This window comes from Gavia stellata, chromosome 10 (genome assembly GCF_030936135.1).
Source record: "Gavia stellata isolate bGavSte3 chromosome 10, bGavSte3.hap2, whole genome shotgun sequence".
NCBI lineage: Eukaryota > Metazoa > Chordata > Aves > Gaviiformes > Gaviidae > Gavia > Gavia stellata.
This window is the reverse complement of record NC_082603.1, coordinates 30,141,755-30,168,626: the sequence shown is the minus strand read 5'-3', so window position 1 is coordinate 30,168,626 and position 26,872 is coordinate 30,141,755. Positions and strand designations below refer to the sequence as shown.

Here is a 26,872-nt window from a genome sequence, read left to right as displayed (position 1 = left end):
GCAGTATCTGAAGCAAAACAATCCCTCACCTTTTCACTGCAGGTCCTGTGCTGCTCCATTCCTGAGAGTGGTGCTGGCATATGGATTTGGTCATATGCATTCACTTTGTGTTACTGGAACATCTAGAAGTAATGTACCTGGAAGTAGAGAAAGGTGTTTCCTGTGCCCCGGTATTGGGAAACTCAGTGTGGCAGATGATAGTTGACATTGTCATCAGCAAGAGTACCTGCTAACTGTTGAATCATTCAAACTGAGCTAAATCTTGATGTGTGCAATGCAGAGCTTTGTTGCCTTGAACTGAAATAACTCCAATAAATTGTGTACTGCTGTTTCTTAGCAGGTCTGTAACAGCAGGTTGTTTCGAAGTCGGATGTGCTTCAGTGGCATGGATTTACACTGAATTGCTGGGATGTCAACACTGCAGTCTGAAAGGAAATGGTTCTAAAGTGATATCCAAGATGATATGTTTTCCTTTTCTCCTGCTGCCTGCAAAATCTATCCTACTTTAGTTGTGTCCTTATTTTCCTGCACTTGAGCTCCAAGATTTGCATAGCAGCCACAATGCTTTCTGCACAGCATATCAAATGGATTGCGTAGTCCATAGCAACATCATCGGTTTCAGTTCTTGCTATATGCCTCCTGTATTCACCTAACTTCATCCTTCACTGTGACTTTTGGGGACTTTTATGACAACAAAACAGTAAGTCTTCTTTGATTTGATCAATCTCTCTATAAGCATGTGTTCTGTTCATGAATGGTACTGGGTAGTCCTGGAAACTGTACATCCTTTCCTTATCAAAGGCAGTGTGGACAGTGATGATGGATATTGTTCTCAACCTCTTGCACAGTGGTCCGGAGTCTTCCAAAAATAATGTTAATACCAACTGGGGGCCAAAGAGTTTCTATAGTTTGGGTGCTTTTCTAGTATCAGTGGGAACATCTAATCCCACCATATAAGGCCTTCATAGAATCATATTGTTATTATCTTGTTATGCTCATGGCATGGACAGGTGCACTCCTTGCTGGGTAAAAAATTGGCTGGATGGCTGGGCCCAAAGGGTTGTGGTGAATGGAGTTAAATATAGTTGGTGGCTGGTCACAAGTGGTGTCCCCCAGGGCTCAGTTCTGGGGCCAGTTTTGTTTAACATCTTTATCAATGATCTGGATGAGGGGATCGAGTGCACCCTCAGTAAGTTTGCAGATGACACCAAGTTGGGTGGGAGTGTTGATCTGCTCGAGGGGAGGAAGGGTCTTCAGAGGCATCTGGACAGGCTGGATTGATGGGCCGAGGCCAACTGTGTGCGGTTCAACAAGGCCAAGTGCCGGGTCCTGCACTTGGGTCACAATAACCCCACGCAATGCTACAGGCTTGGGGACGAGTGGCTGGAAAGCTCCCCTGCAGAAAAGGACTTGGGGGTGTTGATTGACAGCCGGCTGAATATGAGCCAGCAGTGTGCCCAGGTGGCCAAGAAGGCCAAGAGCATCCTGGCCTGTATCAGAAATAGTGTGGCCAGCAGGAGTAGGGAAGTGATGGTCCCCCTGTACTCGGCGCTGGTTGAGGCCACACCTCGAATACCGTGTTCAGTTTTGGGCCCCTCACGACAAGAAGGACATTGAGGTGCTGGAGCGTGTCCAGAGAAGGGCGATGAAGCTGGTGAGGGGTCTGGAGCACAAGTCTTATGAGGGGTGGCTGAGAGAGATGGGATTGTTTAGCCTGGAGAAGAGGAGGCTCAGGGAGACCTTATCGCTCTCTACAACTACCTGAAAGGGGGTTGCAGAGAGGTGGGTGTTGGTCTCTTCTCCCAAATGACTAGCGACAGGACAAGAGAAAATGGCCTCAAGTTGCATCAGGGGAGGTTTAGATTGGATATTAGGAAAAATTCCTTCTTCACTGAAAGGGTTGTCAGACATTGGAACAGGCTGCCCAGGGAGGTGGTGGAGTCGCCATCCCTGGAGGTATTTAAAAAACATGTGGATGAGGTGCTAAGGGACATGGTTTAGTCGTGGACTTAGCAGTGTTAGGTTAATGTTTGGACTTGATGATCTTAAAGGTCTTTTCCAACCTAAACGATTCTATGAATCTATGATTACCTAACACTATGTAAATTAACAGTTCTACTTAAAAGTAAATCCACTGGTGATTGCAATTATAATGGTCTAGGGAAAACCTTTAGACCAGGAATTCCCTGAAGTACTGTTTCTCTGAAGCCTGTGTCAGAAAAGGATCGCACAGACTCTTTTCCCAAGCGTCTGCTGATGACCACTGCTGGAAGGAGGATACTGTGCAATGTGGATTCTTGCCTGGCCCAGTGCAGAAGTGATGTCCTCAAATGAGCTGCCTGCTGAGGGTAACTTCTTGTTTCAAGTGATCTAAATTAATTTGAGCCAGAAATTTAATTTTTAAATGCTCCTTGTTCCATGACTGTAACACATAGTTCTCTGGTTGTGTTAGTGATGGCTATATTCAGTTAGGTCAAAACAGTAAAAAGAGTAGCAAAAGGAAATGCCCATGGAGAGCAGAGGGAGCATGGAAAAAAATCAATATTTGTCAGCAAGAAAGCACCAATATTATAAAAAAAATGTGATTTTTCAGGCCCACTAATAAGAAATACAATAACACAGAGAAGCTTTTGCTCTCTTTTGTGAAAAGAGAGGAAATATATAGATGGCTGAATCCATTCAGTTAAGAGAACAAGTAAGCATCATTGAGTACCTCTGTCTTTCACAGCAAGTAATTGATATTTACCTAATTCTACACCCAGAAAAACTAATCCTTGTGTGAAAAAAATCATTGGTGCTAAATCAGTTCTTATTTGAACAAGGAGGTCAAGATCTGTGTAATTAAATATTGTCCCAGGGAAGCATATACTGTAATACCACTCGACAGGTACGTTAGTCTCCACAGAGTTTTGAGTAAGGAGTCTGATTGTGCCCCACCTCCACTGAAATCATTACAATTTTGTAGTGAGCTCAGTCAGGACAAAATCACACATACTGGGAGTAGCATGAGCAGCAGTTTAAGGATGCCCAGACCTGGACGTTGCTTTTTGTGCTGCAGTACTTCAAAGCCCCTTTTCTCTGGCTGCCCTTGTCTGAAGATGTGATGAAGTTCTGGGCCATGGCAGGCTCTCTGCTCTCAGTCACCGGTCCTGTTTGCCCTCACTCTCCAGGCAGAGCATAGTGAGCAGGCTTTCTGGCTCTCACGTTGTTCTCTGAACACCGACTCCTCTGATCTTAAGCAACAACACCAACCTGCCTAATAAGGTGCCCTGCTGTGTGTTCCCTTTTTGTGCTTCGTGCCAGCTACCAGCCAGGAATATCACATCACTGCACAGTAATGTTTCCATTAATATAAGTGCGATTTCCTGGTGCTCCATATCCCTTTAACTTGTGCCCATATGCACAACTGCCTGTATCTGTGCTGTGCAGAAGTATGCATCCAGAATGCATTTTTTTTCTCATGTAATATGAAAGGTATTTCTGAAAGAGTATCTAGTGAAGTGATGAGAATCCTCCAGGCTTTGAAGTCTAAGCTTTGCTGGCGTGATTAGTTTAAATGACTCATTTGCCATATAGGGAAGTAGTATTGATGGGTTTGGGTTTCTTCACCCCCCTCTTCTGTTTTGAAATTTGATAACTCCCAACAAGTGCTATTTGGAGCAAGCTTAAAGCTGCTGCTGTTTCCCAATAGGAGCTGTCCAATGTATGTGCAAAGAGGAAATTATCTGGCATTTCTGAGCTCTTCTTTTGGTTGCCCATGTGCTACTTTACAATGAAGGTGTTTGAGAAGATGGTGTCGGGCGTATAATACAAGCTTAGTTAGAATCTTTCCTCTCCAGAAGCCTAGGGCACTTTTCAAGATACCTGTTTCTGACTCATAGAGTTAGACAATTCCAAATGCTTGCACGAGCAGATTCAAGTTGTCTATGCACCCAGCTGGACCTTTCTGTAACAGCTATTCAGCTCCTCAGACAGTCTCCCGCAATGAGGATTTATCTTAGTGTTTGTTGCCTCAATCTCATCTCCTCCTCATTAAAATGAGCTCTCAGCCAACACAACCAAGACACATCTGCCACTTATGTGGTCCACACTTCCCCATAGCTGGATATTAAGATGGACTGTATGATGAGAAAACTCACTTATGCTGAAGACTGACTTGATTTACCAACATGCAAACCAATCAATCCTAGAACTCATCACAAAAACCATTTTAGTCTCTTAAACGCTCTTGTTACTCAACTACTCTGTTTCTGCTTTCAGCCCAGGAACATAGAGGACAGTAGGATCCAGCTGTGGAAGATCTGTGGAGGCATTGCGGGACCAGCATAATTCTGTCATCTTTTAAAGCCTGGCTGGAGTGTTACTTTTATGCGTTTGAATCTTCCTGTGGATAGTCATCTGCATGCTGCCAGCCCAACATCCATGTAGATTGGGTCCAAAAAGGCTTGCCAGAGCATCACTGTTGAAACCTCCTATGACTGTGTGCAGTGAGCATGGTCTGCTCTAGCTGAGCAGGGTTTAATTGCAATCATGGGATACTTCAAGTCAGGCTGGGCACTTATCCTCCCTCTTCTTCTTACAGCCCAACAACTGCAAAAGCAAGCTGTCTGGCTGAGAGTCTGGGGAGGTAACAGCTGGGTCTATGGTTTATGCCAGAAAAGAGCACAGACTTTACATGCATGTGTTTACAAAGCCTATGACAAAGGACTGTTAAAATGACAAAGTTAAATTCACAGAAGTTGAGCTTTCCTATGTTTCCTATGCAACCTTAATTCACTTATTTTACAAACCTGAATTTTGTTAATCTGTAAATACAGGATTCCACGCTAGATTTTTTTTGCTTGGGACCTTTGCTTCATTTAAAAATTAACATAATGAAGTGTGCTCTGAAGATAAATTGATACTCTGTAGTGAATAAGCACCAAAGTGTTTCATGTTTCAGAAAGTGAAGAGCAGATAGCCAGTGATGCAAGGATCTGCAGAAGGAAAAATGATGGGTTTGTGATGGCTTTCTCTTGTGGCAGGTGAATAGCAGAGAAATGGATTTTATCTCCACATGCGCCAGGGAAATCTTACTAATTCTGAGCATCCTTCTTGCATCAAGCGAAACTTTTCAAGGCTGTTTTCTGCTTGTGAGTTTTTCTTTTTTTGTAGTACACAGATAAGATCCTAGGGTTGTAAACTGTGTAACTATTGAGCAATCACAGTTCCAGCTGAAGCCACTGGAATCTTAATCTTGAATATATGAAGTACTGTATAACAGTCTGAAAACACAAGTTTTAAACAGCTTATGTTAGGTACCCAAGTTTAGCTGGTACTTCTTACTCAATTCATGTTCTGTAAAAATGGTGAACCTTAACATCCCAGAAAGTTTATAAAAGTGAATGCATTGATGTCTGAAGCATTCATACTATTCTGCTAAGCACCACAGAAAAGCCTATGAAGAAATGAATAATTCTGTTTTCAAAGCAGAATCTGAATAGCGTGCAATAAATAATGCCTGGTGAGAGTGAATAATGAAGGGAAAATAAACTATTGAAAGCTACACATTAGTTGAACGTTGTTCATTCTGTGCACTGAATGAGGTAAGGGTCTTACGGAAAAGAGCATATGTGACAGTGTCATTTACAGTGCTATCGTGGTGCCTGTGCACGAAGCACATGAATTACTATTTCACAGGCAACCACACCATTTTATGTGCTTGATTAGCAGCCTTTATAATGTAAGCAAAGCATAGTTTTTGTGTGCAATAGATAAGTTACATGGTTTTTAACTCATTTGAAGTCCCTACTTCAAGATCTGAAGGCTCTGAAGCCTTTTCAGTTGAATGGTACTAGGGTTATTCTATTCTTTCATGTGGGGGAACAATATATTCTCCCTGCCTTAGTTCTCTGAAATATGTGAACTATTTTGTCTGAAACTAAGAAAGAAAAACTCAGCCTGGTGCAGGTATCTCACATAATGGATTTTATTAATACTGTAAGTGAAAACAAAATTCAATCGTTGAAAGTACTGGGCAGGGGCTAAGACATCCATTGGTGACGTCAATGTTTCCTGTTGTACCACTGTTATTTAGGAATATGGTGGTGGTTCATCCACCTCACAACTGTAGTGACTGGAGATGCCAGACTAGTCTTTTCCTTAGCAGAGTCACCAGTTTTGTTTATATTTACACCCTATGCTGCTGTTACTCAAGAAAAAAAAAATTATATGTATCCACCTTCAAGGATAGAGGGGCAGTTTGGTCAGCCTCCAGGCGGTGAGGATGAATTGCCTGGTTTCATAAGTGTTTTTTGTAAACAGATACTGGTTAACACTGGTAGGATTTCAAGGAGACTCTACATGGAAGGCAGCAATGCAGTATATAGAGATCTGAGCTAGATGGAAGTGAATCATGTGAGGTGTTCAGGTTGCTCACATGGTTGTTATGAGGATGGATTTATATCAAGTTTGCTGCTGCCTAGATAAATATTAGTGCTGATGACACAGGAAGGTGTCAGAAGATGGTGGTCAGTCTGACTTCCCATATGGCAGAAGACAGAGAATTTGGGGTTTGCTGAAAGCCATCAACAGCCTCAGGGTCATTAAGTAATAAGCTCCTCTGCCCACAGCAATAATTAAAGAAAGGCTACCATTCAACTTAAATTTTACTTTTCAGCCTTTTTTAGGGGTACTCTTCAGTTTTTGTCCACCAACAAATTCCCATTCTGCTGTGCAGGACTCAGACACTGGCTTATTTCAAGATAAATTTTCGTAAGTACCGGTATCTTTTACATCTGAATCCTTGTGCACTTGGTTAAAAAAAACAAAACAAGCCACCATGTTGCACTATGTCCATTGTTTACTCTTGCATTTAATTGCAGGAATGCTGTCTTGCTCTTTGAGTTTCCTTTGAAGATTGATGAATTTCCAACGATGTCTAAAGCAAACAAGGGGACTTTAACTTAACACAAGAACAATGAGAATTTAAAAATTTTATAAGGGTGCCAACCATGCTGGTTTAATTTTTGATAAGGGATGATACTATGTTTCTGCATTTTTAAGAAAAAGACTGACAAAAGAGTCGTTTAAGCTACCTAGAGAGACAAACTTTTACAGCAAGACTGTAACAAATTCAAATGTTAATGGTAAAGATACCAGGACAGTCTATCTTAAAAGACTGTCATGAAATAGTCACTAGTGTTGCTGCATAAAAGTCAAAATATTACTTTTGATTTGCAGACACATTATACAATGCTGTCAGATTCTTAAAATTGATTTGGAAATAATTTTAAAATTGTGAAAAACTGACGTAATAAAATCCATGAAAATACCACCCCACACTGCAGGCAAAAACTTAACTCTACTGGATTTCTGTTTGTTAAGGGAAGACTTTGATTTATATTACCAGAATTTTTTATGTGTTTCAGAAAGATAATTTCAGGTTACTAAACTCTTAAGAATATAATGTGCAAATTTCATTTCCAGGTGCATGATATGTGTTATGATCAAAGGATCATTACACAATCATATTACGCACAGTAATATTTAATTTTTTTTTTAATTTGCACAGTCTAGCCTTACAGATTATCCTTGTGTAAGAAGCGTGATGTTTATCCATGAAACATTTATACTAAGAGCACCACTGCAAGAAACATGACTGGACACTCAAGGTCGGATTTGTGCACTTCGGCTATTTTGGGGGGGAGCTGAGTCGTGAATTGAGACCTATCATCATCCATGCATCAGATATGCTAGGTGTGTTGAATGGTAGGAAGAGCAGCTCAGTTGATCGGGAATAGGGCTTTTGATAGGGCTTCAGTGCATGCAGGACCCTACTACCTGGTAGACTCCCTGGGTGCAAGGCAATGCCATGGCTTATGTACCAACTATGTCTTCTCTGCAGCGGATCACACAGCAGTCTGACCATCTGTATCCTGCATATGTGACCACAGATGGGGAGAGAGAGGTCACAGTGCAGACCTGTGCATGGATTTGATATGAGCCTCACTGTGGGGAGTGTGCAATAGGAGATAACTACATTGCTCTCAGCTCTGTGGGTAAGATGTAGAATAGAATAGAATAGAATAGAATAGAATAGAATAGAATAGAATAGAATAGAATAGAATAATTTTAGTTGGAAGGGACCTACTATGATCATCTAGTCCAATTGCCTGGTTGTACAAGGCTGTTGGTTGCCTTTCATGGGCCTGTTCAGCCCTATCTCATTTTTCTTCCCTCTCTAAAATGGGTCTTGCATAAATTTTCCTGGCCTAGCAAATTTTTGAGAGGCCAATAATGCTGTTAGACCCTAGATGAACATGAATAATAGCCTGTTTGCACAGCTGATAACTGAGCTGTAAAAACGAATCTGCTCCCAGATGAAACTTGACATGCAAAATCTAAGCTTGGGGAGCAATTCTTTGTACGTATTCTGAATAAAAAAAAAAAAAAAAAGGCTTGGACTGCTTAATTTTTATTCATCCTTAAAATAAAAACTCTACAGGAGGGTCAGCAGAGAAAGCTTCTGTGTTTTGACATAGCACTTGAAATTAGCTTTAAACATAAAATACAGCAAATGTTTAATCTGTAATAAAGTTGAATCTGCTCATTTTGGAGAATAACAATGGCCAAGGGTCGAAGCCTTGGGTTCTGCAGTTGCCAGATGGGATCATTTCCAAAAGGGAATTTGGATGGTAATCAGTGTCCGCTGGGATCCATGCCCACCGCTCCGAGTCCGCGTGCCACAAAGGAGAGATTAGGGGCAGAATGAGAATGTGCAGGGCTGGCATGAATCAAAGGGACTCCCTGTAAAACCTATTACATCTGCTCTCTAAAAAATGCATAGAGAAACTGACAGTCAGGAAAATGCAGTTTTGATTGTGCTTTGACGGCTGGGAAGCTAAAATTGTGTGGGTGGGTGGCTAAGTGTAATTCCATGTCCATGCCAGCTTTATTTGACTGAGACAGCCGGAGTCAGGCCAGTTTCCATTGTCCTTTCAGGACTTTCAGAGCAGCAGGATAAATAAAGGAATGAAATGGGGAAATGAATTTATAGACTTTGGTTGTCAAATGATTAACAAAAGGCCCAAACCTTGGTGTTTTGTTCTATTGATTTTGTTTTGGCAAGGCAAAGATAAGATTGCGAACCTATACAAAGGGAAGTGGCCTTTACTTCCCTCTGTGCCTTTGTGAATGGCTGGGTGATTTGCTGAATTGAAGTTTCACTTTCGGACTGAAAGCAGGTGTTACTCTACACTGAATTATGAGCTACAAACACTCTGCCATGGTTTTGGGACCCACAGAGTTATCTAGTACTAAATCAAAACAGACCCCAAACATTTGGGTGGGAATATCTGAATTTCATCAATGCCTGCTTTGTAATGGTAAGAGAAACAATCCACTTCTCAAATCAAGCTTCAGGTGAACTACGCGGACTTGTCATGATCTTTGGGAGCCCATGTTGGTCCTTGAGGCCTGTGCCCCCTAGCAGGTGAGTGTGCCCATGGTTTGGGTCCTAGCCCTCTAAACCAGCTGAAGAACATGAGCTGGCCACGGGAGGTATCATTTTCCAGGAGAAAGGGAACAGCTGTGCAGGGCTGAGATGTTGGCTGCAGCCCTTCAGTGCTCTCCTCCAGTGCTTTGTGTTGGCTTAGTGTTGTCCTTCTGTCCTCCTAGGGATCATGGGCCTCCTTCGCAAGTACTGAGACCAGCCTTTGATGACTAGTGAACAATAAATATCTAGCAATCCTACCAAGTGGCACAGGTTATATTGAAATAGAAGTTATTTAAAAAAATAGTAACTCTGACATTAGTTTGGACATGTTTAAGCTTTCTAAAGAGTGAATGAAAGGGAGACAAGGTCTTTCTGAGACAACAGCAGGAGTCTCATGAGGAAAAATTAAAATGCTTTGACCAAGTGCTGTGGAAAGTGCTTTATGAAAGTTCAAACTGTATGTGTCTGACAAGATCTGTGCAGACATACAAATACATAACTACTGTGCTTTATCAGAGCCATAGGAGAACCCAGGGCTGAAGCACAAGAGGTTCAGCAAATCAGAGACCAGCTGAATTAGTAGGAGTTAGTTTAGGTTGGTTTAGACTACAAGTATCTATATGCTTGTATTCTTTCAGGCTTGATCCATCTTGGTTAGAACTTAACATATGTGGAACTGAGAGACACTTTTGCTTTTGAAGAAGAATTGGGGATGGGGGAATATTTTGAAGTGTTTACTAGTAAGGGTAGTAGGAGAGCTGTTTTGTGCTTCTAGAAACTATGTCTCCAGGACATGTTATTCTGAAGTGCATCTATCACTTGATGCTTTATGTGATATGACAAAATGCCACAGGGATTGATCCATCAGCTGCTGTTGTTGCAACATGGTATAACAGGCAGGAAATCTGAAAGGACATATTTTCTGAAACTTTGTTTAAAAGAACTGTAGCTCTGGGAGTGTACATACACGTCTTTCACTCATACAAGCATGGATTCTACACATGGCGTGAGCTGTGTCCTAACATTTGTGAGAAAAGGTTTCTCAACTTCAAAGAAACAAGTTTTTCACAACTCAGTTACATTGCTAACTCTTCTCAAACGTACGTAAACAAGGCTGCGTTTGTGTGACTTTAATGTATCTCTAATGAAGCTATGCATAGAGACACCCAGAAGAATTTTATCATTGACTAAGCAAAACACTGTGCAAAGTGAGGAGATATTTGAACATCAGGCCTACATTTGCAAGATGATAACTGGATTCTTTTTCTCTCTTGGCAAAAAGATCTCCCAGTGTTTCCCTTTTCTTCCCCTCCCCCCATTCCTCTTTCAGGGGGATTTTAAAAACTAGTTTGATTTTTATCCACTTTGAAAAACAAATAATTCCACTCTGACCAAGCGCAAATCTTTCGGTTATGCACAAGACTCCATTCATTCTCTTGTTATTTAGGAATTGAAAGTGATGAGATGGCAATATCTAATGGGATAGCTTTGAAAAAAAATATTAGACAGGCTAGTAAATGAAAAGAGAAAGCAAGAAAAAACCATTCAGAATCCGACCTTGAAAAATTTGCTTTTAATGAGCTTTCACTTTAAAAAGGAAAACAAATGTTGGGTTTATATTCCTTCATAAAGAAAGACAGCCTTGTCAAGCAGCTATAAGAATTTACAAATTAGATGACTTAGACTCTGCCTGCCGCTTAGCACGAAGGCAATAGATTCACCACTAGCTTGAAAGCAAGACGGGTTTTAAAGTGTTCTGCTGTCATATGAAATCCGTACAAAAATAATGAGAAACATTCCACGCAGACATCATCCTAAATTCCCATTTGGGTATTATTTTCTCATTGATGTTGTAATTAATGCTAAAATAATTTGTCTGTGAGCCTTCAAGATGCTTAGAGCTTTCCAGAGGGCTGCTAGGAGCTGAGGGAATTTTGCACCTCACAGAACCAGACCTTGTCTCCGCTTCCACCATCCATGCACAATACACCACTTCTTTGCAGCATTGGGGCCTAAACAAATAAGGTGTGGGAGAAAAATTGAGCGAGTGTCTAGCTTACAGAATTTTTAAAAAGGAAAAAAAAAATCCAGGCTTGGTGCTGCTACTAGGTTTTACTGTTTGTGTCTAAGCCCCTTGGGAGCCATAGAGCAAACAGCAGCCTGTGGTACTAATCTGCTGCTTTACAGCATTGGTTTATGGTCACTGTAGAGTTACACGAGACACTGTCAACTTCAGTTTTGCTCCAATTCATGATTCCTTTGTTAGTAGTAATAGGATAAATAGTTTGAAGTGAAACATCTTGAAAAAATCCCACTGTACTTGTTACTAACTATGGCCTCAAGTCTGCATTTCTGTTAGCTTTCACGGTGATTAGTCACTGTACGACAGCAAAGAGCAGATCAGTCTATAGCAGTGCTCCCCTAGCATGCAAAAGATCTTGCCAGACACCTAATCCTCACTTTTTTTCTTCTGGGTCCCTTCATTTTTATGCTCATTAAAATTAATGGGAAAGGTTCCTATTGTGACTGTAGGTTTGGTTGCACTTAAAGATCTATTGTCTAGGGATACTGCTGTGGCAGGGTGTTCAGTCTTGGGATGGGAATGAAGGGCAGAAGCCTTCTGTGTTAACTCCTCTCTAGCTGAATAAAAGCTTTACCAATGGACTGCAAAGCATCTCTTATCTTTCCCCTACTCCCTTGAAAAAGCCACTATAGAGAGGTAGGAGCAAAAGCATGAAGTGGAAGAAGATGGATTTGAAGCTGTACTGGAAAAGTATTGTGAGTAATGCAGCACTCTCCAGGAAGCCAGGTTCCCAGGGAGCTGCTCTTTCCAGATACTTTGGGAACCTTAAATGGCCAGAGTACTGCTGAATGGTGCTGGGTTATATTTCAGTTGATTTGCTAAGGAAAAACAGGAGGTGGTAATCAAAGTGGACTAACTTGGGATTGCAGTTTTATATACAAATATGTATATATATAAAAAAAAAGTTTAAGATAGTGGTTGTAAGTCAGAATTGCTCTGAACACAAGAATCCACAAGTCATATGCACAATTGAGATACAGACTGATATCTGCGTATGTGTCTACGCAATTAGTGAATGTGTGACGCAGTGTATCTTACAGTTAAATGGAAGTCTTGGTCAGTAAATGTTGCAGCCTCATACCTGAACAATAAGCACCACTGAGATTTTGTTTGGCCAGCAGTGTGGCAGTGTTATATCATATTGCTTCTTATGCTTGAATAAAGGAGGAGAACTGAGTGACAGTTTTAGGACAAAGATGAATTATGGCTATGGAAGAGAGAGATTCTGGCTTGTAGGAGAGACAATTCTTGAGTGATAAACTGATGAGTTTTGTAGTTTGATTTAAATCTGATTGTGTGATGTCCTCCTTTCTTTACTAGGCCATGAGCTGGCTAAAAATAAGGATGTCATTAGAAGACTTTGAGTGCGCTAAGGGGTTTAAACTGACCTTTTAGGCATAAAACAAGCAAAAGAAAAGTCCCAGTGGCTGTGAAAGGTCCCTAGAATGTGAAAGGGGTAGATGGAGCCATTAGACAGAGTCATATGGGGCAGGGATTTAAATAAGAAATATGATAAGCAAAACAGCAAACAGCTTAGTTAGGGGATTGGAGTCCTCTGGAAAGAAGTTGAAGTTGAAAGAGAATAAAATTAAGCTAAGAAACAAAACAGATTATAGAAGGTATTGAACAAAGCATTTTAAAACAATAAAGTTGCAAAAATAAGAGCATAGAAAAGGGAGATCAATGCATGGACACCACTTAGATACAGATAAAATTGGAAAAAATTGGAAGAAAACCCTGAAGGATTAGAGTACTAACTTGCTTTCACACATGCAAAAGAGGATTTGTGCAAATGAAAGGTAATATGACCTGTCATTAAAAGTGCCCTTACAAAGAGACAGATGGGGATGGCCACAATGATGTAGCGGGGCTGAAGGGTAAAATGTTGATGAACACTGATGCTACAGTAAGAGTGATCAGACGCCTGAATTGGGGGAGATTCCTATAGCCACATGGACAAGAGAGGAAGTATTTAAGGAAGTCAGCAGGGGAAAACTTTTTATTGAGAGCTCTTGGAAATCAGTCTAGGGAAAACTATGAAAAGAGGGGAAGTAGAAGAAACTTTTCCGTGCAGCTTAAAATGAGCAGATTTTGAAGAAATTAATCAAAAGCAAAAGACTAAAGTATCTTAACAGATAAAAACAGTAAGTAGAACATTTTAAAACAGAGTATTAAACAAGGTACAAACAAAAGTAGGTTTGGTAATCTCAAAGGTAGGAAGGAAGCTTGTGAAAAGTGTTAGTCATTTTGAGCACAGTAAGTAAAAAAACAGGAGCTATGTAAGAGTCTTAGGGACAAGTCCTGATCAGAAGTGAACCTGTACTTACACTCCACTGAGTTTGTGGCTTGTTTTGTGCCTCACTTAGCAGAAGCAGCAGAAAATGAATTTTAGTTTTAAATGTAATATACAATACTACGTATAGCTGAAAACTCACAGGAGTTTTGGCTTGAGAAATTTATTTTAAAATGTAAATAATATTGCAGGTATTGACATATCATTTGGCAGTTTAAGGGATGTGGCTGCTAGTGCCTTAGTTCAACTAACTTTAATTAAAAGGTTTAATTTAAATATCTGTTTGCAAAACATAGTATGTTAGCATATCTAAAAGCCATGAGGAGATTGAACAAATTGGTTTTGTCTAGTTGAAAGACAAGACTGAAAAAGTCAGTCTAATGGACAGGGGCTATTTTCAAAGGTTATTATACAAATAGAGGAGGACAGTTTTTTAAATGTCGATTTGAAAGAAAAAAGAAATATATTGTAGAAGGACATTAAGTTGTTTGGGGGAAAATGGCGGGAGGGTGTTAGTACAAATAGCTTAGGAAATTTGGTCTCCATGGCTTGAAGAGTTTCAGCAGATAGACTGGAGACTTCCCAGTGGAAGTATGTGTACACTAGTCCTGTCCCTTCTCTTCCCTGACAGTCTAATTTTTTTTTTTTTACATTTAGCAAAGATTTTATTGACAAAAAAATAAAGCACCCGCCATTCTTCCACACTTGAGAGACCTCTCTTTGGCTGGGGCTGTCTCTCTGACAGTGGTCACAGGGCAGGGGAGGTCCATAGCTTCTTGACAATCGTGATTGTGAGTGGCAGTAAATAAACCAGGGTAAGTGATACTGCTCTAACTTGGCACCATCATGCCCAGGTTCTCAGTGTTAAACTAGATGAAATCTGTTGCCCATCTCTAAATCAGTGTGGATGGTATTGGTCACCTCATCTTGCACGGCTAGTCCATGGCATCTTCAGCTGTGACGTGGTGAACACTAAAATGCTCCTGGTTATTGTATGCCAGGTGGAAGTGATTGTAGCATGTTGTTCAAGATGGACTTTTGGTCTGAACCTGAGTAGTAGTGTTCTGCAAAACACGGGAAAGCATACATACAATGGACAAAAGCTGGAAACACCAGATGAACTTTCACTAAAATAAATTTGGTGCATTGCTTTTTACATTTTTCTGAATGATTTTTCCAATTCAAATACAATCTGTGAATGGGATGGTGTGTATATGCACACCCATGTGAGTAAACAACACAAGAACCTGGTATGCAAATACAAACCTGCAGAATATCCAATGTGCAGTGTATCAGCTATTCATCATGACACTGAAGAGACTTCTCTGGTGTATAAGCTGTAGCTATCATGAGATACATATGGATCTAAGTGACCAAGTGTTGAAAAACCTAAGTATGGAAAAAAGATCTAGGTTCTGTGTTAGGAAAAAAATAATCCTGCTATAAAAATAATTTTGTGAAATAGATCAAAGAAATTATATGGATGATGAACGACACAGAGCTAGCTGATGGGAAGCTCCATCTGGATGGAGCTCTATAGAAATAGCGTTTCACAGTTTTGATGTACCTCCTTGCTCTGTTAGTGGCTGGCCGATTTGTGTTAGTTTGTGTTGTTTAACATGCAGTGGTGTGTGAGCAGAAGTAGAAGCAAATTAGCAGATACACATATAGCAGGTTATTGAACCGCCCTTTCCTTCACAGCACTTTGAGATGGTCTGAGAGCCTCCTGCCCTGATCTTCTTTGTGGCCTGGGGCTGAGGCTGCCCCATTGCTGGTTGGTCTGCCTGAACTTTTAGGATGACTTTGAATGTTTAGTTAGTAGATAGAGGTAGAACATACCAGTCATTCAGATGGAGAGAAAAAAGAGTTGACACAGCAGCCTGAGCCTAATTCCTAGTAAAAACTATACGTAACAGCCAGCAGAGAAACAGTCTGCTACAGCAGGAGAGCCCTGTACTAGCTTCAGAACTGTTGGGTCACAGATCAACCAAAAATAAGGAACATGTAGTTCAACTCTGTGCTGGTCTTCTAAAAATCATTAGGATGGCACTGTGTTCCTAAGTTTACTTACGTTACTTTTAAGCTGAAATATTCCCATGCGTGGGAAGAGCACACATTCTGTGCTATACACCTGGAGCCAGTAAGGACCAAGCAGGGGCAGAGCAACGTGAAGCAGAGGTACTTCACACAACATGTACAGCTGGGGAACTCCTTGCTTCAGGATGTGACCCCTGCTAAAGCTTTTACTTACATTACATTTGAAAAGGAACTGATATTCATGAAAACTTATTCAGGACTATTTGAATACAAAGACACTACCACTGTCTCAGGAAGTCCTCAAGATACGTATGGCTGTAAGATAGGAAACTGTTCTGGGCAAGCATTGCTGTGTGCTGGCTCCGGTCTTACCTTCGCTGTCAGGCATGAGCTGCAGTGTGGGTCAGAATGAGCTAGAGAGACCCTTGGTCTCACCTACCATAACCAGTCTTGAGATTAGGAGACAGACTGGTTTATGTGTGTCAAATCTATAAGCAAACTCAGTTGTGAACTAGCAAATGCAGTTTATCAGAATGTATTTTGTATATGATGGTTACTAAATGTTGCATATTAGCTGTTGGAGACTTACTGTTTGGCTAAATCAGAACTTGTATCAGAAACAATGTGGCCAGCAGGAGTAGGGAGGTGATCGTGCCCCTGTACTCGGTGCTGACTGAGGCCGCACCTCGAATCCTGTGTTCAGTTTTGGGCCCCTCACTACAAGAAAGACACTGAGGTGCTGGAGCGTGTCCAGAGAAGGGCAACGAAGCTGGTGAGGGGTCTGGGGCACAAGTCTTATGAGGGGTGGCTGAGGGAACTGGGGTTGTTTAGCGTGGAGAAGGGGAGGCTCAGGGAGACCTTATCGCTCTCTACAACTATCTGAAAGGAGGTTGTGGAGAGGTGGGTGTTGGTCTCGTCTCCCAAGTGACAAGCAATAGGACAAGAGAAAATGGCCTCAAGTTGCACCAGGAGAGGTTTAGATTGGATATTAGGAAAAACTTCTTCACTGAAAGGGTTGTCAGACACTGGAACAGGCTGCCCAGGGAGGTGGTAGAGTCACCATCCCTGGAGGTATTTAAAAGACATGTGGATGAGGCGCTTAGGGACATGGTTTAGTGGTGGACTTAGCAGTGTTAGGTTAACGGTTGGACTTGATGATCTTAAAGGTCTTTTCCAATCTAAATGATTCTATGATACTATAGTTCTATGATTCTAAATATGTCTGTGCTGTTGCTTTACAGATTTCCATACAGTCTGGATAAAAAAAGCATGAGTTCCTGTTCCCATTTCTGACTCAAGAAGTGAGCTCCTGGAAGAGACGCACCTTGGGAGGTAAATTAACAGTCTTAATTAACTATTGGAACATAATGGATAAAACTAGATTTAATTTCTCTTACATACCAAATGGTTTCCCTTGCCCAATTTACTTCCCCTTTAGCACCTCTAGTTTCCTTCTTGCCTCTGCAGTACCTTGGAGACACATATGTCCACAAGATGGTACTAGGCTACAAGGAGCCCCTACAATGGCTGGTCAGTGAAGGCTGTTGAAATTGCTGTTGGTCAGGTGTCATCAGAGCAATTTACTCATAAAAAGGTCATTAATGGTGTTTTCTGTGAGAGACATTCAGGCCAAAATACCTGTTTGGTTTTTTTTGATAAAACAAAATTCTGATAGGAATCGTAGCAAATCATTGCTGTGACTGGTGCTCTGTACACTCACGCCTGTTTCATACCGGATAGCTTCATTATTGCCTTTGGAGCCACTTCTGGTTTAAATTAATTTAGGAAAGAGAAGAATGAGGCCAGGAATTATACTAGCTTTATGAATCTGTGTTTTGGCATATTTAAAAAAGAGAAATTTAACCTCATGTATGACAAATACCTCATTTGCTTTAAGCAGTTATCGTAATCTATCCCATTGATCCAGCCAACACAAACATGTGCTACCTTTTGCATGCTAAAAAAAATTGTTCGAAAAGGCTTGAATAAATTGTTAATATTCTTATTAGCTGCTAGAGAAATAGCTCAATGATTAGCTAGTCTCTTCACATAATTCAAACATGTTAGTGACACTATTGACTTGCAGAATTTTTGTTAAAGGCACAGGTGCATTTTTAAATGGTGGACCAGTTCTGAAGTCAATGGCATTTCAGGGTTTGAAACTGAAAAGTTTTATTACATCAGTTTATGTAAAATTAGTGCTTGATTATTTTTTTAAGTAACACTCCACATATAATGTTAATCCTGTTGTGATGTTAGATTCAAGTTACTCCTGAAAAATATCTTTTCATAGTAAGATTACTGAAATACTCTTAATCCTGACTGTATGAACAACGCTGCAGTGTTAATGAAAGACAGTGAACTGCTTTCTCATCAGCACTGTGCAAATGGCGTGATAAACACGGCCCCCGAGAGCTTGTAAAACATTTCCTTTGTAGTTACCGATCAAACCGCATGTGCTTAAGCAGTAGCAAGGGCGAGCCGTTCCTGCCAAGGGTGGTTGCCACCTTTAGCATACTTCCTACTTGTTTCACTAATTTGAACGCAATTAAGTGGAGATGACCACACCAGTATGGTCATAATGAAATCCCTCAGTGGGAGATCTGAAGTAATGAGGAGAGCACACGACTTGTGACTCAAGGCCATTTAAAAGAGTCCGTGTGTTTAATTGACTCAGTAAAATTAAGACCATGAATGAGGCTGTCATTTTAACTGGGCATATGGAGGGAGGCTCATGACCAGAGGGCCCGATCCTGTGTGCGTGGTTCAGAGCGGCGCAGGCCTGCCTATCCCAGCCAGAGCTCCAGGGTTATCGCAGCGGGGCCTGGGCCTGGGCCTGCCCCTGCCCCGCTCTCCCAGCGCCCTTTCGCTCCTGCCCGCCAGCACCGCCGGCCCGTTTGCCCGGAGGTGCCGTCGCCTCCCGCAGCCGTGGCGGGACTTGGCCCCTCGCGAAGCGGCAGCGGCTGAGCCCGCCCGCTGCCAGCCCGGCCGCCGACGCAGCGAAGGCCACCGGCCTCCGCAGACAGGCCTGGCAATGCGCGCCCGAGCGCGGCGTGTGCCATCTGCGGGGCTTCCGCTGGCCGCCGCGGCAGGGCTGCGCCGCAGCGCGCCCGTTCGCACGGGCGTGCCGAGGGAGGTGTCCCGCAGGTGTCCCTCCGGGTACGGCCCCTTCGGTGCTCGCCCCGGCGGCGGCGCTGGGCGGGAGGGGCGGGGGCCGCTCTCTCCGGGGGCAGCGGCAGGCGGCGGCCGGGGCCGTGCCGAGCGGCAGCGCGCGGGGCCCGCCCAGCGGGGCGCGTCACGGCGCGGCGGCGGCGCGCGGCGGGGCGGGGGCGGCGCCGGCCGCAGTCGGCACGGGGCAGCGAGCGGCGCGCCGGCTGCGCGCACCCCGCACACGGCGCGCTGCCACGGAGGGAGCGAGCACCATGTGCCGGCCAGCGCTCGCCCGGCTGCTGCTCCTCCAGCTGCTGCTGCTGAAGCTGCACCTCGGCAAAGGTGGGTCCGGCGCGGCCCGGCGGCTCTCCCTCTGCGCCCGGGCGGCCGCGGCGTGCGGCAAGTGCACGCCTCGCCTCGGCGCTCCCGGGGAGCGGGCGAGCGTCCTCCCTGCCCGGGCACCCAGGGGTGTGCGGCCGCGGGCACCCACTCGCCGCGGTGCCCCGCGCTCGGGGCGGGCGCGCTCGGGGGTTGCGACCTGCGGGGCCCGGGCACGCTCGTCAGCGGGCGAATGCAACCCGACCGCTGGTGACAGGAGCTGCCACCTTTAATCCCTTTCTGAGGAGATTTGTGCCTCCTCAGAGCAGCGCTGCACCGTGTCTGCAAAGCAGATTTGCACCGTCCCCTCCCGCCCTCAACTTCAGTTGGGTCGGTTCCCTTTTCCCGGGACGGCGGCGGTGCCTGTTACCCCCCGCGTCCCCAGGTGTCCGTGCGTTTTGCCCGGCTAACGGACGCGCAGGGGGTCCCAGCATCCGTGTGCTTCATAATTTTCCTTTGTCTTTTGCATTTCGGGTTTAACCATCTTCTATTCCCAGGCTTCTTTTCCCCCTGCCTTTAAAACAATGCGGGGAAGCACGGGAATGGTCCCTTTCATCCCTGCACAAAGCAGGTTCGGGATCACCGCCGTCCTCCCGCGGAGGCGCGTCTCCCCCAGCCCCGCACCGAGCCGCTCTGCCCTGGCGAGCCTGGCCCCAGCCCCCACCCTCGGCCGGCGGCTGCCGGCGCCCTGCCCGGCTTGTGCGCGGCCAGGGCCGGGCGGCGAGGCGGCCCCGGGATGCCCCCGCCGCCCCGCCGTGGGAGCGCGCCCCGCTGACCCAGGCGCGGCCCTGTGTCTCGCAGGCGCCGTCAAGGAGTGCGAGGAGGACCAGTTCCAGTGCCGGAACGAGCGGTGCATCCCCGCCATCTGGAAGTGCGACGAGGACGACGACTGCTCCGATAACAGCGACGAGGCGGATTGCCGTGAGTGTCCGTCCCCTGGCACGGTGGGGCGGGGAGCCGGGGATGGGGGCCCTCCCCGCGCCGAGCCTGGAAGGGCGCGCTTCCCAGCTGCGCTGCGCCTCTTTTTTATGAATGAATGAAGTCGCGCCGTCCCCGGCTCCGGCGCCGATTGGCTGCCGGGAGCAGCAGATCCGTGACGCGGCGGCCGGGCCCGCCGCGCGCTGCGCTCCGCGCCGCGGGGTAGCGGCTCCCCGCTGCCGGCCGCGGCCGGGCTGACTCGGCCACGGACACCCGGAGGTGATGCGGCAGCGCGAGTCCGGCGGAAGCACTCACCTGGCAGCTCCTTGCCCTCTCCCTGCTCTCTCCTTGCCCGCCGTGAGGTTCCGCCCTCGCCTCCAGCACCGTTTACTGCTCAGAGCCCTCAGGGGAGTTGGGAGAGATGTTTAACCCCGGGCGAGTCCGTGCTCAGGGCCAGTGACAGGTGCTCAGATGAAATGCTGCTTACCTTTAAGTGTCCTACACGGTGCGGGGTTGCTGTGAGTTTTGTGTTTGAATATATGTTTGCAGTCATGGTGAGAAGGGAGATGAACAAGTAGCACTGCTTGGCAGTGTCAGCCACATAATACTGACTGATTCCCTGGTAGTGTAAGGAAAGAGAGAGAAAGGAGATCTATACTTTCACTCCTGAGAAGATGGCACTGTTGCCTTCTCCTGTGGTGCGGCTGGGGTGCATGTGAGTGGTACCCAGTAAACTTGGGGTAGTTTGTAGGGTTGTGCTGTTATTACGTCTCTATTATTTTGCTTACAGCTTCTGACAGTCTAGGAGAATTTGTCTCAACCATGGAGTGTAAGAAGCATCTGTAAAAGAAGTTATGGAGCCTAAGTCTAAGAGAAGTATCTTTAATTTGGGGTTTTAAGTTGCAAATATTGTAGCAAGTATCACGTCTCTTGAATTATCTCTGTAGGATAATACACGTTGAATGTGCATCAGATTATAATTCACTGAATGAACTGAAAGTTCACAGACCCCGGGGGATGTATCAAGAAAAGAAGAGTCACTAGTTATGTGTTTTTCAGTATGCAACTATCCTGTTAACAGCTTCACCGATAAATCTGTGTCAAGTGATACTCAGAGTGAAGTCTAAGTAGATTAGTTTAAGGAGAGCAGGGATTCTCAGACTCTTGTTCATGGGAAACATCTTCGTGTTATAACATAAAACGTAACATTTATTTCTGGTGCATTTGTATTCAGAGGACTTGATAGGCTTGATATATGCCTAAGTTTATGATCTGGGGAGTTAGCAGCATTACTTAATTCAGGTATAGAAATGGTTTATGCAGGAATTACATTGGCACTAGTTAGAGGCAACTTAGAATTGGAATGTTTCAAATTACAAAAGACTCAGGGAAGCCAAGGCTGAGAATTGAGAACTAGCTTGGACTCATGTGTAGTCATAACTGGGCAAGTTTTCTCGGAAGCGTATGAGTTTCCAGAGAGAGACGCTAATCTGTGGAAGCACTGACAATCTCTGAGCAGGCTGATAATGGTATTCTTGAAGCCTTCTATTTAAAAGTCTCTCTGTGCACTGTTGTACAAAGGCTTGGTGAGCTGCAGGTGACTTATGGGCTGTGCTTTGGGAACTGCTGTTTCAGAGGTTTGGATCGTGGCTAGAGTAGCATGGGGAGGAACCAATTCCACACCCCACACTCCACATTGAAGAGTAGGTTTGTGGCCTGAGCTCCTTGCCTAGCACGAGTGAGTGGGTCAGTATTTGGGCTGCTTTTTTATCTTTCCCTTTTCCTTGTGATCCACCCTCTAAGCATTGTGTCAGAAGAGAGAGTGTTAAACATCCTGTTGAATATCAGCTCTGTGTGAATTGTGCTGTGTTAGAACGGTTAGATGGATAACTGCATCTGATTCAGTTTTATTTCAGAGAGTTTTTACAGTTGTTGGTTTTGGGGATGGTAAAAATATGATGGCTAGATTGTGGTAGAATGGTGACTTTTGAGATGTTAGGAAAAATAATTTTTGGGTGTGGAGACATCAGGAAGAGTTCTTTGCTTTAATCTCAACTTGGCATTTATTATTGATCGGGGAGCATACTAAAGAAATTACTCATGGACTGTTAATTTAGTTCATATATATATAGACTTCGCAGTTGCTTCTCCATGCAGTCTGAAAGACATTTAAATTGCATTTTCCACACACATTTTTCTTGCTTATATTGTTCTGAACACTGGTTTCTTTTAAAAATGCATACCGCTTTCCAGCGTATGTAATGTTTAGAGTTATACTCATTGGGTGAAAGAATGTGTTCCATGTGGTTTTTCTTCTAGGTATCACCTGTTATGACTGCTGTAATAAACAGATACTTATTTAAAAACTATATTATGAACATAAGCGATTGAAAGATCTGTTCTGGAAAACTTAGCATGCTGGAGTGGTGATGAAGAGGGAAAAGAATATGCAGGTAACCTGCTGGTATTGAGTACTGATATGGACCATGATAACCCCTGTGATTACTTGCTGATGCTTTTTTCCAGAGTTGGTAACATGTTTGTAATAGCTCATTGCTGCTTGTATATATCCTCCCTTGTTGAAGAGACAGGATGGTCTTCATCTGTTTTTAAGAAATGCTTTATGAAACAAGCTTGTCCTTGTGGTAGACTGGAAGATTTTGTAACAAAGAGTATCTTAAATAGTTCTGCAAGGAGATAACTTTTCTGGCAGTACTTTGTATGCTTCCTACTGGCAGTCATCTTTGCGTAGCACTGACATTGTTGGGCGTTTTTTTTGTTTTATTTTTTTTGTTTGTTTCTTTTCACCCCTCCTCTGGAGCTTTGCTGGTATAATGTTGGCTTTTCTAAAGGAATTTTAGGCTCCAAGGAGAAGGTCTCAGTAATCATCCTGTATCATCTCCTTAGAATTTGCTTTCTGTTCAGTAATTCTTTTCTGTTGTGGTTGGTAGTTCAAGTTATCTGCCATAGGATTGATGTGTGAGTTAATACGGCAAACATAGGAACCGAAACATGAAAAAGTAATTAAATCTCAGCTCTTACACAAATCAGATTACTCAGTACTGGTTTGTAAGGTGTGTTAAGTTTATCCTAGGTTGCTCAATAACCTTCTTATATGTCATAGGGCCAAATTCTTTCTTGGTCTGTGGCAGTTGACTTTAGAGGTTTTACTTGCGGGAAATGAATGAAATGAAAGGAATCCAGTTTGGTTTCCTTCTTCAGGAAAAAAAGCTGTTTAACACATTGTCTTAACTTTAATTGGCGTTGTTGGTGAAGGCAGAATTTACAAGCTCTCTGGGACATGGTTTGCTTGTGACAGCAGGCAGTAGACACTAGGTGCATGTTAGAGAAATGGGATTTGTTGCTCACACTATTTGCATTATCATGCATTGATTGTTTTTGTAGGATACCCACTGCAATACAGACTAGACTGTGTATATCACTTCGGTTCAATTTAATCTTTACAACTTTAGCATACTCCAAGAAGCATCTTTAGAGTTGAAACTTCATGTGTCTTTGGTCTTCCTCATTTGAGCAAGTATCTGTTCTGCATATGATGCATATTTCGTATTGCATATTTCAATGTTATCAAGTCCTTTTAGTAATGTTGATGATTTAGAACAGTCAAAGGGCCACCAGAAAAAATAGATGACTCTCGCAGTATGAAGACAAAGTGCTGAGGATTTAGGGAAGAGAAGGAAAATAGGGATTGCAAAAAGTGCCTCGCCTGTTGGGGAACGGTGAAAAAAGAACCAAATAGATGTAGGTAGCAAGTAAATATGAATATAGTTACTGCCTTACAAGAAGTAAAAGGAAACAAATCCTGGCAGCAAAAGAACTGTTGCAAAGGAGGCTACCAGGAAGAAAGGAGACAGTGCTCATTTGTCTGTACGCATGTGGCTTGTACAGTGTTAATAAGAGAGAAGGAGGAGATACTAATTTGTGTGCATGGTGCAAATATACAAAGCTGTATACAGATTGCTCAAAATATGAAGATGCCTTTTTCCTATTACGTTTTCAGAAAGATACAGCATTTTATGGGAAAGAAAAGAAAAGGGGTGTAGAGAAGTTCCTTAAAATGTTCCTGTCTATCTACGAAAAGGCAACTAAACTCCCAGGAGGAAAATAGTGAAAGTTACGGTGTTTGGACTGCTGGGGAAATAAAGTCTTAAGCTCTGGAATTAGAAATCTGTATAAGACTGTTGACTCTGCTCTATGCAGAATTATTTGCTTGAGCTCAATCCAGTCTGCTTAGGCCTGAGAAGACAAAAACGCAGTTGCAATTTACAGCTTGCACGGTCATGATCTACACTATATGTGATCCACACAATGAGGACAGGCCTCCAGGGCAGTTTTGAACATGATTTTTTAGATACATTTTACTCCTTCCCTGTACAAGCAAGTGATGCTTCTTACTCTCAGGAAACTGAAAAGTCAAGACTGAATTTTGTAACCTATTTCAGAGAATGTTTGCAGATATACAGTCATTGAGGCTTTTCCTTAACGGTATAGCAGCAACATTATAAAACACCAAAGCTATTTTTATAGTGGGAAAAATGTCCATTTTCTGAGGCACAATGTTTTGGCAAAGGATCACTCCTTGCTGAAATACTCAGAATATGGAATACTGGGTTTTGTTCTCTGTCTCCCTCAGGATAGGTGGATGCTGCAGGACCAGGTCGGCCCTGGGGCCCTCAAGCTGTGTGCCCAGGGTGCCTGCTGCTGTGTGACATGTCGCCCAGAATGGAAAATCCTGGAGACCTGCTTTGGTGGGGGAGTGGCTCTTGGAGACTTTTTGCCCAGTTTTGCAAGTTTCTTCTTGCTTGCCACTGCAGCCAGCAGAAAATAAGGAAGAACTTGCAAATTGCAGCCAGACACAGTATATTTGACCCAAAATAAGAGCTCTTAGTTTGATGGTTGTGTTTGATAGGATTTTATTTTTCTGCTGCAAGTAGGGTTCACATTATCTTAACCCAGAACTGAGGGTGGGTAAAAGAGACTGGGAGACCTCTGCTTAAATGTTTCACTATTAATAAATCCTTAAATGTGGCAAAGAGTATAGTTGCAAAAAGCAAGCAGTAGCTTAATCAGTTTCCTAAAATGAAACACAAGCTGCAAGGCCACTTCAGCTTTGTAATATCTGCCTGCAGGGGGACACAGCCAAATGCAGAATTACTATTTCTCTTTTAAAGCTTCATTTTCCATCTTTGTATTTCGATCCTTTCTGTGGTGTTGCTTTCTGGTGAGTACTGTTCATAGGGTTATTTTATACTGGACAGGATTGAGGCTGCATCTGCTATGAGATGCAGTCTGAAGGGAGTTACTGTTGTTCCTATATGTCCAGAATTCAGGGTGAACACATAGCATCAACAAACTTCCCCCTACCTCAGCCCTTGCCCTGCCTTCAGGCCACAGTATGTGACTGTATAGCTGGGGCACGCTTCCCTTGCTACCTGGAGTAAGAAGGACTCCTGTTCTCCTGCTGGCTTTGTGCATAGAGAATCTGCAGAGAGTTTGACTCCTGCTGCCTATGCGATAGCCCAGAGGGCAGCCTGATATTCTCCTTGCTTTTCAGTTCAAATTTCACTAGAGCTGGAATTTGGGAATAAAAATCTATCAAAAGCCTATTTGAGAAATAAAATCTGGATCCTGTGAAGAGTTAAATATGGCCTGAGTGGCTTTGAAATGCAGGAGTATAATGGTGTGCCATGCTTGCAGGTTTTGCGTCATGACAAAGTGAGACAGCAGGCAGTTACAATTGCTACATATATTCTATGACTTTTTTGTCCTCCGTTATCTGCTGCTCCAATTTTTCTTTATGTTCAACGTTGAGACAGTATTCTCTGTGCTGAGTGATAGCTGTATGTTACTCTGGAGATGCCTGTGTGTCTTCGATGTTTGCATATCACCATGTGGAGAGTTTTAGGTTTCCTTGACATATGCATGGTCATATGCTCTTGATTATGTCAGTGATAGTTTAACTGAGTTGCGTGGCCAGATTGCATGCTCATCCCAAAACTGGAAGCACTGGGAAGAGTGGTGCAGAGAGGCAGGGCTCATTTGCTTGCTTGTGTGCCTTGTGCCTGCCTATCCTGGTGTGTACTGTGTCAATGTGCAAGCTAGGCTCAACACCAGTTTATGTGCAAGCAAGGATCAAAACCAGATCTCTTGTGTTCCACAGTGAATGTTGTTATTCACTTATCTTCCCTTTTTCATTATATTCTCATTGTCTGTCCTGAGAAAACTAACTTGCATATTTTTTGTTTGGGTTATCTTCCCTGTGCTGCATCCTTTATGTAGAAAATCAAGCATTAAGTACATGTGGGAAACATGCCCTTCTCTATTTGCCCATCTCCTGGCACATTGGCTTGAGGAGTTTTATTATCCCTAGATACAAACTGCTTTCCAGGAGGTGGTGTTTTTCTACCACTCCTGCTCATGGTCTGGGAAAGAAAGAGAGGTAGAACTGGAATAGGACCACTGAAAAGACCGAAGAGGGAACTCGGGTGCACGGGATAGCCTTGGGGGCATTATGGCT

The 26,872-nt window shown here is 43.5% G+C and overlaps 1 protein-coding gene across 1 annotated transcript in view; it reads left to right on the top strand.

Annotated features, from left to right (window-relative positions):
• The first annotated feature begins 19,310 nt into the window (after positions 1-19,310).
• The window catches only part of LRP8 (LDL receptor related protein 8), a 197,408-nt gene continuing 189,846 nt past the window's right edge, over positions 19,311-26,872 (top strand). Inside the window, exons 1-2 of the mRNA XM_059821665.1 lie at positions 19,311-19,380; positions 20,218-20,337. Coding sequence (XP_059677648.1) covers positions 19,311-19,380; positions 20,218-20,337 — 190 coding nt within the window. The remainder of the gene's footprint in view (positions 19,381-20,217; positions 20,338-26,872) is intronic.